The following is a 16,773-nucleotide window of genomic DNA, read 5'->3' as shown; positions in this document are numbered from 1 at the left end:
GTGGTCAGTACTGTACAGCAGAGTCCTCCCATGCACACTGTGGTCTACATACAGAGTGCTCTTAAGACCCCAAGGTTTGGAACTGGGAGATAAATGAAGTGTGAGATGTTTCCACCTCGTGGATACCCCATAATAGTTCCTTTAAGGGTGAATTATTCACCTCCAGCCAGACCCCTGTGTAATATTCATGTGTAAACTGGCTCTCCAAAAACAGAGAATTTCATGTTATGAAGGCAGTCACAATGGTTTCACCATAATAAAAAGCACTCCAATGTCACCACGGTAGGGGAGAAGCCCAGTAGGATGCCAAACCTTTGGGAACCCTGATCAGACCCAGGCAGTGACCTCTCAAAATCTTTCCTTAGTTGGATTCTATACCCATTCCCCCTTGCTACCCAGTGCTGGACACCTTCCATTCTCTGCAAGGCATGGATGTTTCTGACTTCAGTCTCCAATTTCCATCAGTTGGAACCTGCTTTCCAACCAGAGCAGTTAAGTGGAGATAAGACCAATATTTATGGTCTCAAGAGCTGGGAGCTTTCAAAATGCACTTCTGAACATATTGTTGAATTAGTGATAGAAACAAATCATTATCCAATTAATAATTAGCAGGATGTTATTCAACCATAATAGAGAAGGGCAAATTACAGAAGCATGCGGTATTGCTAAGCCCTGTGAAATTATTCATGACAGGTTTTTCTGAGCAGCTTAGTCTGTCTTGTTCACAATTAGAATCAGGTAACCTTGTGACATTTTCTAGGTGACTACATTTATATCTAATTAAGCCATGGCCTTATTTTTTGAATGCCAGTCATTGTGATATCTAAGCATTGCTCTTGCTTCATCAGATTTGGAGATAAGCAGTGTTCCTCTTTTCTTTCTTTGAGCTCTTCTGACTTCTCTTTGTTTCTTCCTCCTGTCCTTTTGCCAGGACAATTCTTTCTTTTTCTCCTTTGAGCAAAAGTGAGAATTTGTAAAACCTACTTTTTTTTGCCACGTCTCTTTGAAGAATTTTTACAAAATATAGAAAGACACATCTAAGGTTACAAACTTTGCCTTAGAAGCAGATTTAGGTTTGTCCCAGACTTGATAATACCAGGAGAACAAGGTATAGAAAAACAAAAGTGGTCAGTTTGCCACTTTTTTAAAGAGCAAATTTCAGCCTTTTGCCTTCTTGCAGCAATGATTTTCACCTTCCATGACTGAAACCTGGCTGTTAAACTTCCATAGGATTTAGTTCTCCTACATCAGTGTGACTTACTATGAGAATGTATCATAGATGTGTGAACATAGCAATGGCTTTGAGCCTAATGTAGAGATTAATCACTCCTCAGAGAGGTTCAGGGCCTGAGGCCCTTAAAAATACAAATCTCAGACAAATTTCTTTCTGCACCAGAGCTTTTCTGTGATGTACAGGAAAAAAAAACCCAACAACATAGCACAGCTTTTTTTCACATGACTGGCTTTTGTGATTAGTGTGCTGCTTTATTTTAGTAGTGTCGTTATTTTCCTTGATGGCCCACTCAGTAAGCCCACAGAATGACTGTCTTGCAGTTTCTAAACCAGACAAAATCTTTCCTGCTGGAGTTGGTTCGTTCTCCTTTTCCTTTCTTTAATTTGGAAAGCCAATTAGGAAATTAAGGATAGAGGTAAATATCTCCAACTGTATCACAAAAATTGATAATTTGCCTCAATTAGTCCTTCCTATCAGCAAAATAGATTATCCTGTTTTCAGCTTACCACTCTGCAGAGCCGCTGTTTGCTGGTTGGCATTTGGAGCATCCTCTTTGGATGTGAATTTGTCCTGCTAATTGCAGCTCATCTGCTTCTTTCGATCTGTCCTTATACTGGTTGTGCATTTCTACCTCCTTTGTTTTGAATTATTTCATGCGACTCCTTGGCCTGTCTTTTTTGTGTGCTGTGCCAATGGGTTTTTGTTGGTGGTGTTTCTTCTTTGCATTGTTTTTGTTTTTTTTTTGTTTTTGAATCTTGGAGGAGGAACGTAGGGTGCCTCATCTGTTCCAAATCAAAGGCTGGAGATCTCTGTGCTGCTGCACAGGGGTTTCTCTTTTGATCTGATGGGGAATTTATGGAAAGCTGCAATTTATGAAATGCGCTTATGCTATTCAAATTTTGCTTTGCTGACAACAACAGGAGTCTGGAATAAAGACACAACAGACAAACAGATCCTTGCTTTAAATCATCGAGCAGTGGGCTTCAACACACAGTCTCCACAAAAAGCTTTAATTATCTCTAAATTTTTGAAAAATAGTCCCCCTTACTCTCAGTAGAAAAATGTCCTCCTTGCTCTCACTAGTCAGACGTTTTCTTACATGCTTTAGTTGCCTCTGGAGAAATCAAAGAGGATTGCAGTTTGCTGAGACAGTTCCTGGACATTTCTACTCATAGAGAGGTGCCCCTCAGCTGCTTCCCAGCAGGTCCATGGGACACTGCTGCTGGGAATGCTGCTGACAAGGTCACCCCCCGAGAATGTCAGTTCTCTTCCTGTGAGGACCTGGGATGGGTGATCCTCATTTGCAAAGCTTTTTTTTGTTTTGTTTTTTTCTCTTGTAAAACATTGCTCCCGGAGCAAGCACTTGCACAAAGAGAAGTTGAAAGCTTTCATTTGTTGCTGCTGGAGGAGTGCTCTCTGCCTGAGGCACAGCAAAGAGCACTTGCCAGCAGTGACAGCAGTTCTTCTGCCCTGGCCAGCTGTTCCCTGATGCTGAGAGATTTAAGAAAATATTCAAAGGTCACGGATCAGGAATTTTAACTCCTGTTGCTGAAAACCAGGTAGTGTTGAGTCTCATGAAGTCTGATTTTCTAAAAGGTCAGTCCGCAGTAGAGCTGTGCCTTTTCCCAGGGCATTCCTCTGGGGTTTGTACTCCCTTACTTCCAAATGCTGGCCACCAGCTTGATGGACACAGTGTGACCTACCAGGGATCCATCTCAGGGTCCTGCTCTGAAACGCTGCACGAGTGAGCCCTGTGCTGAATGACCCTCTGTCTTTCATCTTCTTGCTTATACGAGACCTTCAGTTCTAAAGGAGTACTGCAATTCCAGATTTAGCAAAATGATTTTGTTTCTGGATGAAAAGCTAAAAGCATCTGAATTAAATGAGTTATTTTAGGAGAAAATGAGACCCTTTTAATCGCTGACCTTCAGTAATCTTTCTGCAAAATGATGTTTGTTTAGCTCAGAAAACTACAAGCAGAGCCTGACAGATAAAAGAAATGTGACCTAAGTCTATCCTGGACTGATAGCATGCTTATCTTTTCTGTGAGATAACAATTATGGAAAGCCAAATTTGGGAAAGCTACTTTGAGTAAAGGCCCATTTGTTTTTGAAAGTGTACCTATTCTGGCACTTGCTGCATTCAAAACTTTTTTTTCATATGTGTTGAATTTTATCTTGAAGAATGAAGATGTTACAGCAATCCCTGATTTTGTTTTGAAATGCTTCAGAAATAGAAACTTTTCTGACCAGATATTTCACCTGCTTTTGAAAATAAGCATTAACCTGAATAGAATTGCATATTGAAATCACATTTTTTACTCACAAACCATTACTGCCTGAATGCACTGGTTTCAGCACTAAGAGATTTCTGTACTGCCATAAACAGCATCCAGCAAACATCTACAAATGAGCCCTTGTGTTTGACTCCCTCATTCTTTTACAAGCAAAATTGGCAGTCCTGCCTACCTGTTCTTTTCCAGTTCTGTGCTTTAAGCTTGGCAGCCTTGGGGTGCCTCCTCCATAAAGTATGGGAGCAGTAAGTAGTCTTGATACCATCAGCTGCTGATGATACGTGGGCTCAGTACTCAGACTGTGCTACACCACCTTTGTCTGGCATTTGTCCTTGGTGAAATATTACCATGCTCTTTTTGAGATAGCTCTTGTGTCTCTCTTCTCCCTGCAGCTTTTCTATTATTATTTGTATTACTTAGCAGGACAAACCTTTTTGAAGACTGCTGGAGGAAGAAGTTTCAGCTTCAAGTTCACCTTCTTTTCTGCCCATCCTATCCCCTGACATGGGAATTAAAGCTGGGTTTCTATCACAGGTGGAGGGATGCATTGCCCACAGCCTTGTCCTATCCTGTCTTCAGTCTCCACTTCAGGACGTAAAGCTGTTATCACCTTTGAGAGTCTTTCTGCTGTCTCAAAGGAAAATAGCTTTTCAATTTAGTCCCCAAATCCCATCTGGGTACTACTCTGGACCTTTCTCCAACATTTCTACACATTTTCTCATGTGTGAAGTGACACTCTTAATTACAGCTGTGCCTGCTGATGGAGCTGTAGGTGTAGCAGCAGAGCTGTAAAGGGCCTGCCCTCTATTTCTTGTCTGTATGCAGGATTTTTAATTATTGTTCTCATTGCAGTGCTCAAAGAACAGTACTTCTCCCCCTCTCTCTTCCTTCCCTTTTGTTTTTATTTTTTTTCCTTTCCAAAATCTACTCGCCATAAGAAAATTTGGCCATAGTTCTTATTTCCTGGATGTTAAAAGAATTATCAAATGAAATAGGATCAGAAGACAACTGCTCAAACGTAGCTGTTCTTTATGGTTTTCTGGCAACAGATTCAAAGGCAAAAAACCCCATCAAAATCTGTTATTTCTGAATGGGGCAAATTGTCTATCAAAGAAGTTTATTTCAAGCAAGACTTCCCCTGAGGCACTAGTACATAGGAATGCACATTCTTCCAGATCTTTGCCTTACAGAAAGCAAGCACATGTCTTATGAGAAAATATTTAGAGAATGAGCTCTTTGAGCAACATCCTCTGCAGATGCTGCCGATGTTTGGTTGTAGTGATATGTGCTATTCTTTTTCCCCATCTTTTGTTCTTGTTGCTGCATTCCATAAAACGACCCCTTTGAGGAGATGGCATTACCAGAGCTACAGGAAGAATTTTTTTCTTTTTCTTTTTTTTTTTTTTTAACTAACTACACATCTGAGTTTCTGCAAGTTTAGCTGGGAGCCGTTCAGCTGGAAATCCTAGTGTTTGCTACAGGGTGAACCAGGCTGCATGCTCTTAGTTAGGGTACTAGCAGGCTGTGTGCTGGGGCTGTTAGTTAGGTTCAGATGGGATATAACCCTTGAGGGTAGGGGCAATGAGCAATTAATGTGGAGCAGCTGATGCACTGTGAGCCTTGGCTTCCTGGTCCACCTCTGCCCAGCCTTCCTTGTGATCCTGCCTTTTGTTTCTATTATTAGGTTGGGCCACTTTTTCTAGTTTTGACAGCTTGATTAAAGCTCTTCCATGGGAATTGAGAACACTTTTGGTGTAGAAATAGTAACTCAGTGTGGAAAGAGTCTATCAGAGGCTTTGGGCACTTTTGATAGCAAGTTAAGGCACTGGGCAGCCTGCTACTGACTTCTGCAGTAGTCTGTAATAAGTCTGTCTTTTGGAAATGTGGTCTGTCTCTTCATCCTTAGTAACACATTTATCACAAGTACGGCCTGTTATAAAGCAAAGCCCTAGTGAAATGTTATTGTAGAAGAATTAGCAGTTTTCACTCCCTGTGCATCCATTTAATATCTTACACTGGAAGCATGAAGAAATGCTGTTTTCGCTGAAGTCATTTCATGAATGGTGAAATTCTTAGTGAGCCTACTCTACTGTTAAAAACTCTACTTTTCCTGCTCAAAGAGGGCTTCATGATCTCTTTGAAAGATGTGCAACTGAGCTCGGAAGTGACATACACATTAACAGAATTGTTCATGTGTCTTACAAGGTTTGTTTTCCCAATGTTCTTTAACCTGGTTGCCTTTATAAGTAGGTTTGTAAAGCTTCCAGTAAGTGTGAAAAGGTTTAATGTCTGATGATATTCAGAGGCAACTTCATACGTTTGTGACTGTATGGAACAAGTTCTACAAAACTAAGAATTCCACTTACTGCACATAGGTCAGTGACTGAATGAGTTGGTGCACTGCTTGCAATAAGAGTAGCACTAAGTGGGGATATGGGCAAGTGGTGGATGATGAGTAACTGAGTGGTTATCCTTCCTTAGTCTGTGCCTGGGTCTGAGATACGCTTTGAAATCTATCCTCCAGAGTTGTTAAGTGAGGGTGGTGTATGAAATGATGAAGAGCTTGGTCTGCAAAGCTCCTGATACCCTCACTGTGGACAGGTTCCCTCTGTGAGATCTTGGACTTTGTATTTGGTAACAGATGAGTGCCTATTAATAACTGTAGTACTTCTCAAGATCGCATTGCTTTCTGCTGCTGTCTGAATTTATTGGCCAGGAAATGCTCCAGCAGGGGAGATTGAAGTATACAACTAGAGTGCTCTGAGTCACACTGCAAAATTGAAACAAAAATCTATAAGCAATTCAGTACATCAGTACTCTGTGCTGGGGCCTCTTTACATCATGAAAATGTCCTATTCCCATCTCAACGTTTTCCATCATCTGAGTCAGTTGTGCTGTTCTCCCTGTGCTTAAGCTGTAAAAAACAAGCAGGACTCCTCCTTTTCTTAAAACCCTGCTCCTAGCAGATGTTTCTTTCAGTACATCTTTATTTAAGGTCTGATGTCTTTGTGTCCATTGCCCTGTGTCAAGGTGACATCTGGTAGCAGGAATTGCAGCCAGTGCCTCCATCAGGAACTCAACCAGGAGAGCCTGGGCTGGACCTTGCAGCAGTTATGTGCCTTTCAGAAAAGCACTTACAGATTTCCCCAAGGCTGATAATGCTTAATGACATTTTTAAAACATCACAAGTATGATTAAAGCATGTAGTTAGGTTTCTCAGTTAGCATCAATGAGACAAGAAGGAATTAAGGCGGTGTATTGATTTAAATGTATTGATTGGAGAGGTCACTGTGTCACTTGTGACTGCTGGGAGGGAGGCTGCAGAGGTCGGTGTGGGCTCAGGAGCTCCTCAGTGCCTTTCAGGGGTGGAATGACCTGGTCTGGAGTAGAGTAATGGTAATACTTGGTAATACTTCTCAAGTTTGTGAATTAAAGTACAAGAAATGTGCATTCAAAACAAAAAACAAACAGAAAAACAAAGTCAGCTTTTGCTCATGTAGTTGTAAGCCTCCTTGATAATATTTATTGCAAATTATTCTGACTGCTGTGTTCCCTTCTGCATAGTCACCTGGTGGTTTGTGCTGTCCGAAATAGTGGCGGTATTAGAGTGCTCAATTCTTGCTAATCATCAGGATATGAGAAATGCATCAGCATTTGCCATGCTGTAAAATGTAGACTTGTCTGAGCTAAGTTGCCTAAATGAGGCTTGCCCATGTCTTGGTTCCTAACTTGGCAGCTGAAATTAGGTGGCATATTGTGTTGACAGTGTCTGACGTCGTGTGTCTGGAACCTGGCAGAAAGATGCTCTCCATGGAGGGTCCCGAACTCAGAAATTGGGTTTCTTAGTGTGCTCCAGCACAGCCTGAAACCATTGACCTTTGGGCCATGTATGATTTACTGATGGGGGCAGATAGCTTTGGTGCCATTTGGCAGCAGCTTTCTCCCAGGGCTGGACCCTTGGCTCTGGAAGATGCTTCCCACTCGGTCCAAATAGCCTAAGTCTATATTGCTCTTCAGAGCACTCTGCAAAGTGCATTTATTTTTGCAGCTACTGTGGAATTGGGCCTTTGAGAGAAGTCAGATGTATGAGAAAGAGGGGAATTTGACGTTCTTTGGACAATTTAATTTTGTCTTCATGATGTATTGCAGATGTGTGTACTGCCTTCAAAAACAGCCTTGTTATATTATCTAGTTCTCGTAATAATAGTAAAAAGTAAATGTTGTCTCAGGTTTGTTTTGCCATATCTGCTTTTGCTATGAATTGAATAGCCTGTAAAGTCATGTATGCTAAATAGTTAATAATAAAATATAATAGGATGTGTTTCTTTCCTAATATACCGAGGCTAAAGACACTGGGGAGAAAAAAAAGCAGTTTTGCTTGGACAGGGCAGGTGATTTTCCCAGTTGCAGGGTGATGAGCAAAGTATATAGGAAAACACAGTTGAGCTTTTACCCTTAATACCCTTGATCCCAGTGCATGGGTTTTATTTGTGTAAAGACTTTCTTAAGACATTGGGGCTTCCAAGCAGACAGTCTGCCTTTGCTGCGGGGGAGCAGGGATCTTTGCCATGACTGGCTTTGAAATCTGGAGCCCAGGTTTGTGCAGTGAATTTCTGCCTGTATGCATCTGAAGTCCCCTGCGAGGTGAGTGTACACAACGAGGTCCTATTTATTTGCACTCAGAAGGCAGCAGATGAATCTCTCTTCTCTGGAAGGGTTCTCAGTTTTTTTTGCAATCTGTTACAAGGGTTGTGCTAATTATTGGAAATTTTCTTATTTACTTAACAGACTAAACATAGCAACTATTACAGTTGATAGTTAAGACAAGGTGTAAGCTTGCAATTTCTTTAAGGAAATGCAAAATCAAAGGAAATTAGGAATCATAATGCAAAGTCAGCATCAACCCGACTGCCTTGTCAGGATTTATAGAGGCTGTGAAATTGAACAATAAAACCAACCTTTGGATGAATTTCAATAACAATAACGATGACTTAAACTTACCAGCATGTTTTACAAGTCCTCTCTGGTCTATTTGGAATCTATAATCAGTCTGCTACGAGATAAAGGGAGCGTGTGCCTTATTGTTGAGAAGAGCAAGCGGGAATAAATTAACTAAGGTGGTCCATTATTCAAGCTTTGCAAAACACTCGATGTAAAAGTTATTTTTGCTGGGTTTTTTTTTTGTTGTGCATTTAATGAACGCATTCATTAGATTATCTCTTAAATTTCCCCGGCTAGCAAACTAATAATGCATACAATCTCTCAAATCCTTGGAAGTTAGGGGAAAAGAAAAGATTAAACATTTATTCTGTGGCAATATTACATCTTGTTCAGGTGCAACTGAAGTTGATAAAAACTTTAAGACTCCCAGATTTGTTAATAGCATTTGCCCTTGAGGCAGAATTTAAGCACTTGGAGCGGGCTTGCTTAGGACAAGGAGCTCCTCTTGTAGCTCCTGATGTGCTGGCATCCCTGCTCACATCTGCTGGGACTTGCTGGAGCAGCCCCAGCCTGATATGCCCAGCTGGCAGAGTCTTAACTGCAGTCTGTTCTCAAAGCTGTTTTCACCTGACTTAAAGCACAAGGTTGCTTTGTAGGAGATCCCAGAGCACCAGCACAGCAGAACGTGGCTCACTGGGTGCCATGGTCCACCAGGTCTCACTAATGAAGTCCTTAGCTATTAGACTTGCAGTGCTGCATGGATTTACCGGTGTTACTCTGCATACTTCACAGCCCGTTACCAAATGAAGGTAAATATTAATAGGAAAATGAATCAACTCTTTTTCCCCTCTGCCTTTGGTGTGTAATTAGAAACATTTCTTCGCTGTCACTGTCCATTTTGTTTCTCCCTTGTTTGCTGAAAGGTGATCTCTTTTATCCTGGAGGCTCCAAGGGAAATCACTTGTGTTATTACCAGTGGCAGTAGCGGTGATGCACAGAATTGTCCCTTTCTTGGTAATGACCTTGAATTTTATGAAGTACCTCAAGGTTTACTAACAAGGGTAGTACTGCTAGAAGTTTGTTAATTGAAATGATGAAATATGCTAGAGAGGATACAAATGAGTTTAAAGCCAATTCAATTAGAAGTGCATCTGTTTCCAAAGCTGCTGGAGGAATGCTGTTTATTTTCAAAACACTTTTCAGTCAGCCTCTTGGAATCCTTTTGGCACATTTGTTTAACGCTGTGCACAGACCTTACACCCTCAACAAATTTATCATTTGGAAGTACAACAATCAGGTGGATGTCAGTGTCTCCCATTAGCTTGTAAATCTCCTAATTGCCTGCCTCCCCCCGCCAGGGTTTGCTTGTGAATGTGGACAGGGACACGGAAGGGTGCTGCAGCCTCTTGTTGGCTGTGCCCAGCGTGACCTGTGTTATTCACATAGGGAATGAAACTGTACTACTGCAAAAACTCACCGCTCAGTTCTGCAATGCAATCACTTTGTGTCTCCTACCACCTCCACCTGAACTGTGTGACATCCCCACACCATCATTCAGCCACCTCCTCAGCTCTTCTGGGTTGCATGGCAAAAAAAAAGAGACAAGAATAATAGTTTTTTGCACCAAGCATTTGAGCCTTGGCCTCCAACACCCACCAAACCATCATCTTTGCTTTATTTGCCTGCCTTCTATTGCTTCGTCTCTTTTGGGTTGCACAGAAAAAAAGCGAGACAAGAATAATAGCTGTTGTTGTATCTTGTGCCTTCCCAATACATCCTGTGTATTCTGTGGGCACTTTGTTTATTATGGATGGGACGAGACTCCATTTGCGGCTTGTAGAGCAACATTGTTCTTAATGAATAAATAATAGTAAGATGAGTTTGGCAGCCTAGGTAAATGCATTTGTTCATCCTATTACGTTGGCAGGATCTCAGTAGTAAAACAATAGCACTTAAACATGAAAAAGGCTTATTTGATCATCCAGTACAATTTTTCCTGCCAATTCGAGACTATTCCCAGTAGTGTTTCCAACTGCTTACATAAATATCCGTGCATTGGTGTTTGCATCTCTATCTCACCTGTGCCTGCAGCCCCAGCTCAGTGGCACACAGCAGCCTGGTGTTGGTTCAGACTCTGCAGAGGTTCTCAACTGTTGTTTCTAAAGTAACAGGACTTCAGTTTAATAGTGTTTGAGATTTTGAGGAATAAAAAAGATTAAAGGAAGCTTCAAGAGAATAGAGAACATGAGAAACAGGCTGGGCAGGGCTGGGAAAAGGATGGTGTCTTTTCCTGCAGAAAGTCTTGGAAACTCAACACATGTTGGTACCAGGTACTACAGAAGAGAGAACGGGGAATGCAGTGGATGAGTGAGGTGTTTAAGGATGACATTGACAAAACATGGCTGAGCTTGAACTTGGGTTGAGTTAATCTCCCCAAGCTGAGCAACAGTAACTCAGAAACACAGTATGTTCTTCCCTTTTCATATTTCTTTACAGTCAGAAATATTTTTTTTGTTTTCATCTGTAATTGTGTTTTATTGTTCCTTCCACTGGTAATAGCCTGCATATAGAATTTGCTATTAACAGCTGGTGTTAATGGTATATCTCATTTGTTATTTGTTATGCACCATGCCAACACTAAAGGCTTGCTGGGAATGCCATGTCAAGGTTTACTTTCTGTTTCCAAACCAAACTCTTCTCAGCTCCTGACACTGCCAGGCCATTGCAGTGCTCCTACAGAGAAAACCAAATATCCCATTCTCATGGGCACTGGAAGGGCTGGGAATGAGCTGAGTACAGCAGTATGTACTAGTTTCTCATAACAGGGTATCAATAAAGGGATGATGTATCTGTGCAGAGGGCACTCATCACACAGATGCTTTTGCAAAAAATGTTGTTATTGAATGAAATCTTTGATGATGGGAATCTCAGCACAGGATAAAACTCAAGGACTTGATGGAAGATATAATGACAGTTTGTGAGAAGGTCTTGAAAAAAGGTTATATTCCCATTCTGTTTTTTTTTTTTTTTTTAACCATTGTTTAATATGGAACATCTGTTTCTTTTGGACATTAAGGTAATTTACTGCTCTATTAGCTTGCTATTTTTTATTTATTCTTTATTTAATTTATATATGTGGATGAGGAAACTCAAACTGCAGTAAGTTGGTCTCTTAGCAAAACCTTCATTTTGCTGAGGGATCCCCACAGCACTTCCCTACAATGAAGTGGAACAGATTTCTTTAGTTTTGTTTATTAAAACTTTTTCTTTCTCTTTCTTACTTTCCTATTTTTTATTTTATTTCTTTTTATTGTAGAGGTAAGTCTTGAACTATCAGAAGGCTTATCCCATTTTGCCTTTGCTGATAAGCTGATAACCTCTCTGTCTAACCCTCCTTTTAAACAAGGCACTTTCTTTGTTTCTGTTAAGAGTTAATTACCCAGGCTGTCATACAGCCCAAGGAATGTGGTGGTACAGAGCTCTTTGAAGAACTGCCTAAGAAATGCTGCTCATAAATCTATCATGAGGAAATTTCTTTTACTTATCATAACATGTTATGAACCGCTTTGAGTGACAACCTAAGCAGGTTGAGTAGAATATTAGTGAGAAAGCTGGGAGTTTCATTTTGGATAGCAAGTGAGTCTGTTGTGGAAGTGTTTTATGTGTGCGTGCATGGGTGTAATCTGAGCTAGATGACACAAAGCATGCAAAGTTAAAATACCCCAAACATGATCACCACTGCCATGGATTAGGTAGGAAATAATCAAGATAGCTAATGCTAGTGACTCTGAAACTGCAGATGAAAAGGGAATGCAGCACACAGAGATAAGCAGGAGCAAAGTGAAACATCGCATGCTGCACAAGGACAACTGGGCAGCTTTAGGAAAGAGTTACAGCAGGAGCTGCTGGTGGAAATGATAGCAGCCGTCAGACTGCTGGGATGGCCGTGCTGAGACAGAGAGAGGAGAATGCCACATGAAGCCAAAGAAACAGAGCATCATTGAGCTGAAGGAGGGAACTGCTGTTGTTTTCAGGAATTTTTAAGGGACTGTTCACTAAAACAGTGTCAGTGTTTCTTGTGCTGCTAGCTGGAGGATATTTTCTAGGTGGGGGATGCCTAACCAAGTCTGAAAGCTGTTTCTCCACAGTGAAACGAGGAGAGCATCCTCGTGCTGCTGCTGTGGATCGATGCTCAGGATGCAGCACAGTCCTGGTTTGGAGTCAGTAGCAGGTTTGGATGCAGCAGAGCCGGTAAATCCGGCTGCTGGGCACGACTAATCTCCCTGCCTCAGCTTCAGTGTTTCCTGGCTGTTTGGGGCTCTTTCCAGAGGTTTGGGAGGGAAGCTGCTTCTCCTTTTTTATTTATTACATATTTTTGTGCTTTATCCTGCTGTGGTGACTGTCGCCTTGATAGAGAGTGGAGAAATCCTTCTTAAGAGCATAATTAAATCAGCTAATTTAGTATTCTGTAGATATGGCTTACATAGGGAGGGTTAGAGGCTGAAAACCAAACAGAAAGGACATAAAAATGAGTAACGTCAGAAATACGGTAGGGATGAAATTCTTTTCTTTCCATTACTTTAATTACCAGAGCTGTCAGAGGACTTAAGCCTTCTGTAATAAGGGCTGATCCTAGCAGCCACCAACTTTTGTGGCTGAACATGAAATCTCTTTTTTGTTTAAATCTAGTAGCGCTTAGAATCATGTCAACCAGTTAATGGAAACTTGAGAATGAACATAGCACAGTGAGCAGGGATGTGCAGGAGCTTGTCCACATCTTGGCCAAGGGCTGTGGCCAGGCATTCCTGGAGACCCCGAGGGCTCAGGCACCCTTTGAGTGTGCTTTACAAAATCTCTCTTCCCTGTGGGGCTGGGTATGTGAAGAGGAACCCTGGCCTGGTCCTGAGAAACCCTATTGGGTTTTGATTCAGTAAGGTGCTGCACCTGCAGCTGTCCGGAATTCTGATTTGAGAAGGTGATCCTGGAAGCACTTTAAGGTGGCAGAAGGTGAAAGCAAAGTTTTTGTATGTCTCTTATGAAATACAGAGTGGTCAAAGCAGTTGGAGAGATGTATGAGAACTACCAGAAGAAAGATGAGACCATATGTTTCCTTTGCTTCTCCCAGGAAGACGTCCCACGTAGATGCAGAACTTGTGCTTCAGAGGATCACAAAATTCAGTAGTGCACTTAGATCTCCAGAGTATGTGATGTCCAGATTCTTACAGCGTGGATAGTTGTTGACTGCCTGCTTCACATGGGTTACTTCTTGTCAGTGTGCATTCTTTACAGCAGTCCATTTTATCACGGCCATGCTAGTGATCATTGGGCTAAACCAAGAAACTGGTTTTAGTCACTGCTGTTCTTTGCAAATAATATGATAATTTTGCATTGGGAAAGTGCTGTCGGGCAGCCAGACTTCTTCTCTTTAAGAAGTCCTCATTTGAAGTTGATTATACAGATTGCAGAGAGCCATTAGAGGATCGGAGTTCATGAGTTGGAGTGATTATAAAACCTCTGTCTTCAATCTTTGGTGTAGGTTACATTGAAGAATCTTGCACGGTTCCTTGCCCATTTGATTGCAAATTAAGTGATTGGTCCAGCTGGAGCCCCTGCAGCTCTTCCTGTGGGACAGGGATGAAAGTCAGATCCAAATGGCTGAAGGAGAAGCCCTACAATGGAGGTCGCCCCTGCCCGAAACTGGATCTCAAGAATCAGGTGAGTGTGTTAAATCACCAACAGAAATCTCACTGTGCTCGTAGCAGTTTTAATTGGGATCATTAGGTAGCGAGCTGGTATTGCAATTAGAAATAGGAGTAATCTCAGGGGTCTGGCTTTGTTTTGAGTTTCATGGGCAATGCTAGAACTTCTTGAGGATTGAGGGAAAGATGCTCACGTCACAGCAGAACGTGACCTGAGACACTGTATTTCTTATGTAAAAACAATTTTTATCTCCCAGAGCACAGGAAGCTCTGGACAAATACTCTCACCTGGATGGCATATAAATATCAGAGAGCTCAGGCATCATGGATGTTTTAAAAATCTTTAATTCTCTCTATAACGATGATAGCTGCAGAAACATGCATTTGTTAAATATACACTGCTATGCTTTTCCCTTCGACACAAGTTCCCTTCAACATTAATCTCTGTATATTCAATATTGAAGTGTCCCATTAGAGGAAAATGGTCTTTAAATTGCTACTCTTAAGAAAAATCAGCATCTATTTAAATGCTTTTTAGTGCTATATGTATATCTAGAAAGCCAATAGAGGTTTCCTACATTTACTGATTATTTTGTAATGCTAATTAACACTGATGAAGCACTATATAGTTAAGCCTGTTCTTTACTGCTTTCAAATTCAACTATGAAAATTAATTAATAGGATGGAAACTGTCATGCCAAAGGGACTTGATATATATATGTATAATTTGCGGAGTGTGTAGAAATATATATATGAAAAATGTGTTGCATAATATGTGTAGAAGGACTTTTAACAGCAAAGATGTATTTGTGCAGCAGCTTGCAGGTGCTAGAGCTGCTGGATCATGTTGTTCACTGTGCAGTCACTGCCACAGCTTTGTCCTGGGAAGCAGCACCACTTCTACCACCTGATTCTCAACTCATGTCGTTTTCCTCACAGTTTATTTTTACTGGTTTTAGAAACTTGTTAAATGCTTCTTCTTTTGCATATCACTGTTTGGAATTCATAGGCAGTAGCCTAACAAGAAGAAAACATAAAACTGCAACAAAGTGCGTGTTGTTCATACCTCAGTGCTTTTCTTAGTAGATCAGAGAGGTCACCAAAGAGGCAAAATGAATTCCCACAATAAGTTGTTTGGTAATAATAAGCTCCTTTGTAATGAAAAAGTACCAGGATTGTTACCCATAGACACAGCAGACAACTTCTGATGAAAGGTAACGTTGCTATAAAGTGTTGCCTATCCCCACACACATTAAATGTACTAATTTCAAAACCCTTCTGGAAGATATTGAAGGAAAAAAATTGTCTAAATTGGGAATTTATGTCTTTGTAAGATTTATTGCTGTATGGTGCTTGCAAAGCATTACAGCTGGTGGTAATATAAAGGTAGTTGGTGCTTTTTTGCCTCTTTCCCAGGAAGATAAGACTTCATGTATATGTATGTATGTGTACGTACACATAAGCAGGTGTGTGTGTTTCTCTTCATTGGCTTCACGTGTGCTTCCTACTTCTTTGAGCACTAATGGAGCCTTGCTCTGCACCCACTGGACTTTGCTTCCAGCAGTGATTTAAAAGTGCTGAACTCCTTAGGCATTGCAGCACGAAGAAGTTCTCTGCCCAGATGGCAAACTGAATTAGCTGGCTGCACTGATGTTCAGCTAAGCTGAACACATGTCTTTAATCCAGTATAGGGAGGGATTGTCTTCTTTTTTCTCTGATGTGAACAGTGTTTAAAGCCTAAAGCGAAACGCTACAGAATTCTGCACATGTTAATATATGACTTCCTAATTATTTTTTGCATAATCATATAATCTGGTTTAAATACCTGCAGTACAGTACAGTTCTTTGATATCAGACATGAGAAAGCTAGGTCACCTTGGTGCGAGGATTTTCCTTATCTTTATCTGGTGACAATGTTGTATTGTGTTCTATGCTTTGATGAAGACCTTAAGACAACTGAAAACCAAGAATAAACTCCTGTAGGTGCCAGCAGATTTCTCTTATTATCTCCTCCACTATTTTTCGTTATCCCTTTAAAATTATTGCTCCTGAGCTTGGGTCTTGTTACTGCTTAATCTTTTACTTTGTAGAACCCTCCATTTTCCAGTATTGTATAATTAAAACCCGTGTTCAGTTTGTGTTTTTTCTTATTCAGCCAAATAATCTTTTATCTCTCTTCTTGTGAAAGTTGTTTTCTAGGCTTCTTGGTGGCCCCTTGTATGTCTTTTTTGTCTCCCCAGTGCCTTTCAGGTATTTGGCATAAATTTAAGTACAGAGAACATAATTGAAACAACAGCCCAGCAGTTTTCTTTTTACCATTTCTCACCGTGGAGGGGCTCTGCCAGCTCTGGTATTTCAGCAAAGTTACTGCTTTGGAGCAGAGGACAATTCGCAAATCAAAACAATTTATTTGACTGATGCAAATAATTACTGAATCACTTAAACCTTTTTATAGAAGACTGTCCTCCTAGAATCAGTTCAATCATGGTAGTGCAGTTTTTCTGGTCTCTTTAGAGCACAACTTTTTAGCATAAATGTAGTTGAGTTAATATATTTATACAGACACTGAGATAATGACGTATTCCTGCATGATATTTCATGGAGTT

The 16,773-nt window shown here is 40.9% G+C and overlaps 1 protein-coding gene across 16 annotated transcripts in view; it reads left to right on the top strand.

Moving 5' to 3' along the window:
• THSD7B (thrombospondin type 1 domain containing 7B) overlaps positions 1 to 16,773 on the top strand; it is a 291,273-nt gene that overhangs the window by 204,142 nt on the left and 70,358 nt on the right. For all 16 annotated transcript variants that reach the window (XM_090143541.1, XM_090143539.1, XM_090143548.1 and 13 more), the window contains one exon: positions 14,005 to 14,183. In XM_090143541.1, coding sequence (XP_089999667.1) covers positions 14,005 to 14,183 — 179 coding nt within the window. The remainder of the gene's footprint in view (positions 1 to 14,004; positions 14,184 to 16,773) is intronic.

This window comes from Phasianus colchicus, chromosome 7, assembly GCF_987193195.1.
Source record: "Phasianus colchicus chromosome 7, bPhaCol1.hap1.1, whole genome shotgun sequence".
Lineage (NCBI taxonomy): Eukaryota > Metazoa > Chordata > Aves > Galliformes > Phasianidae > Phasianus > Phasianus colchicus.
This window is presented reverse-complemented; position numbering and strand designations above follow the sequence as displayed.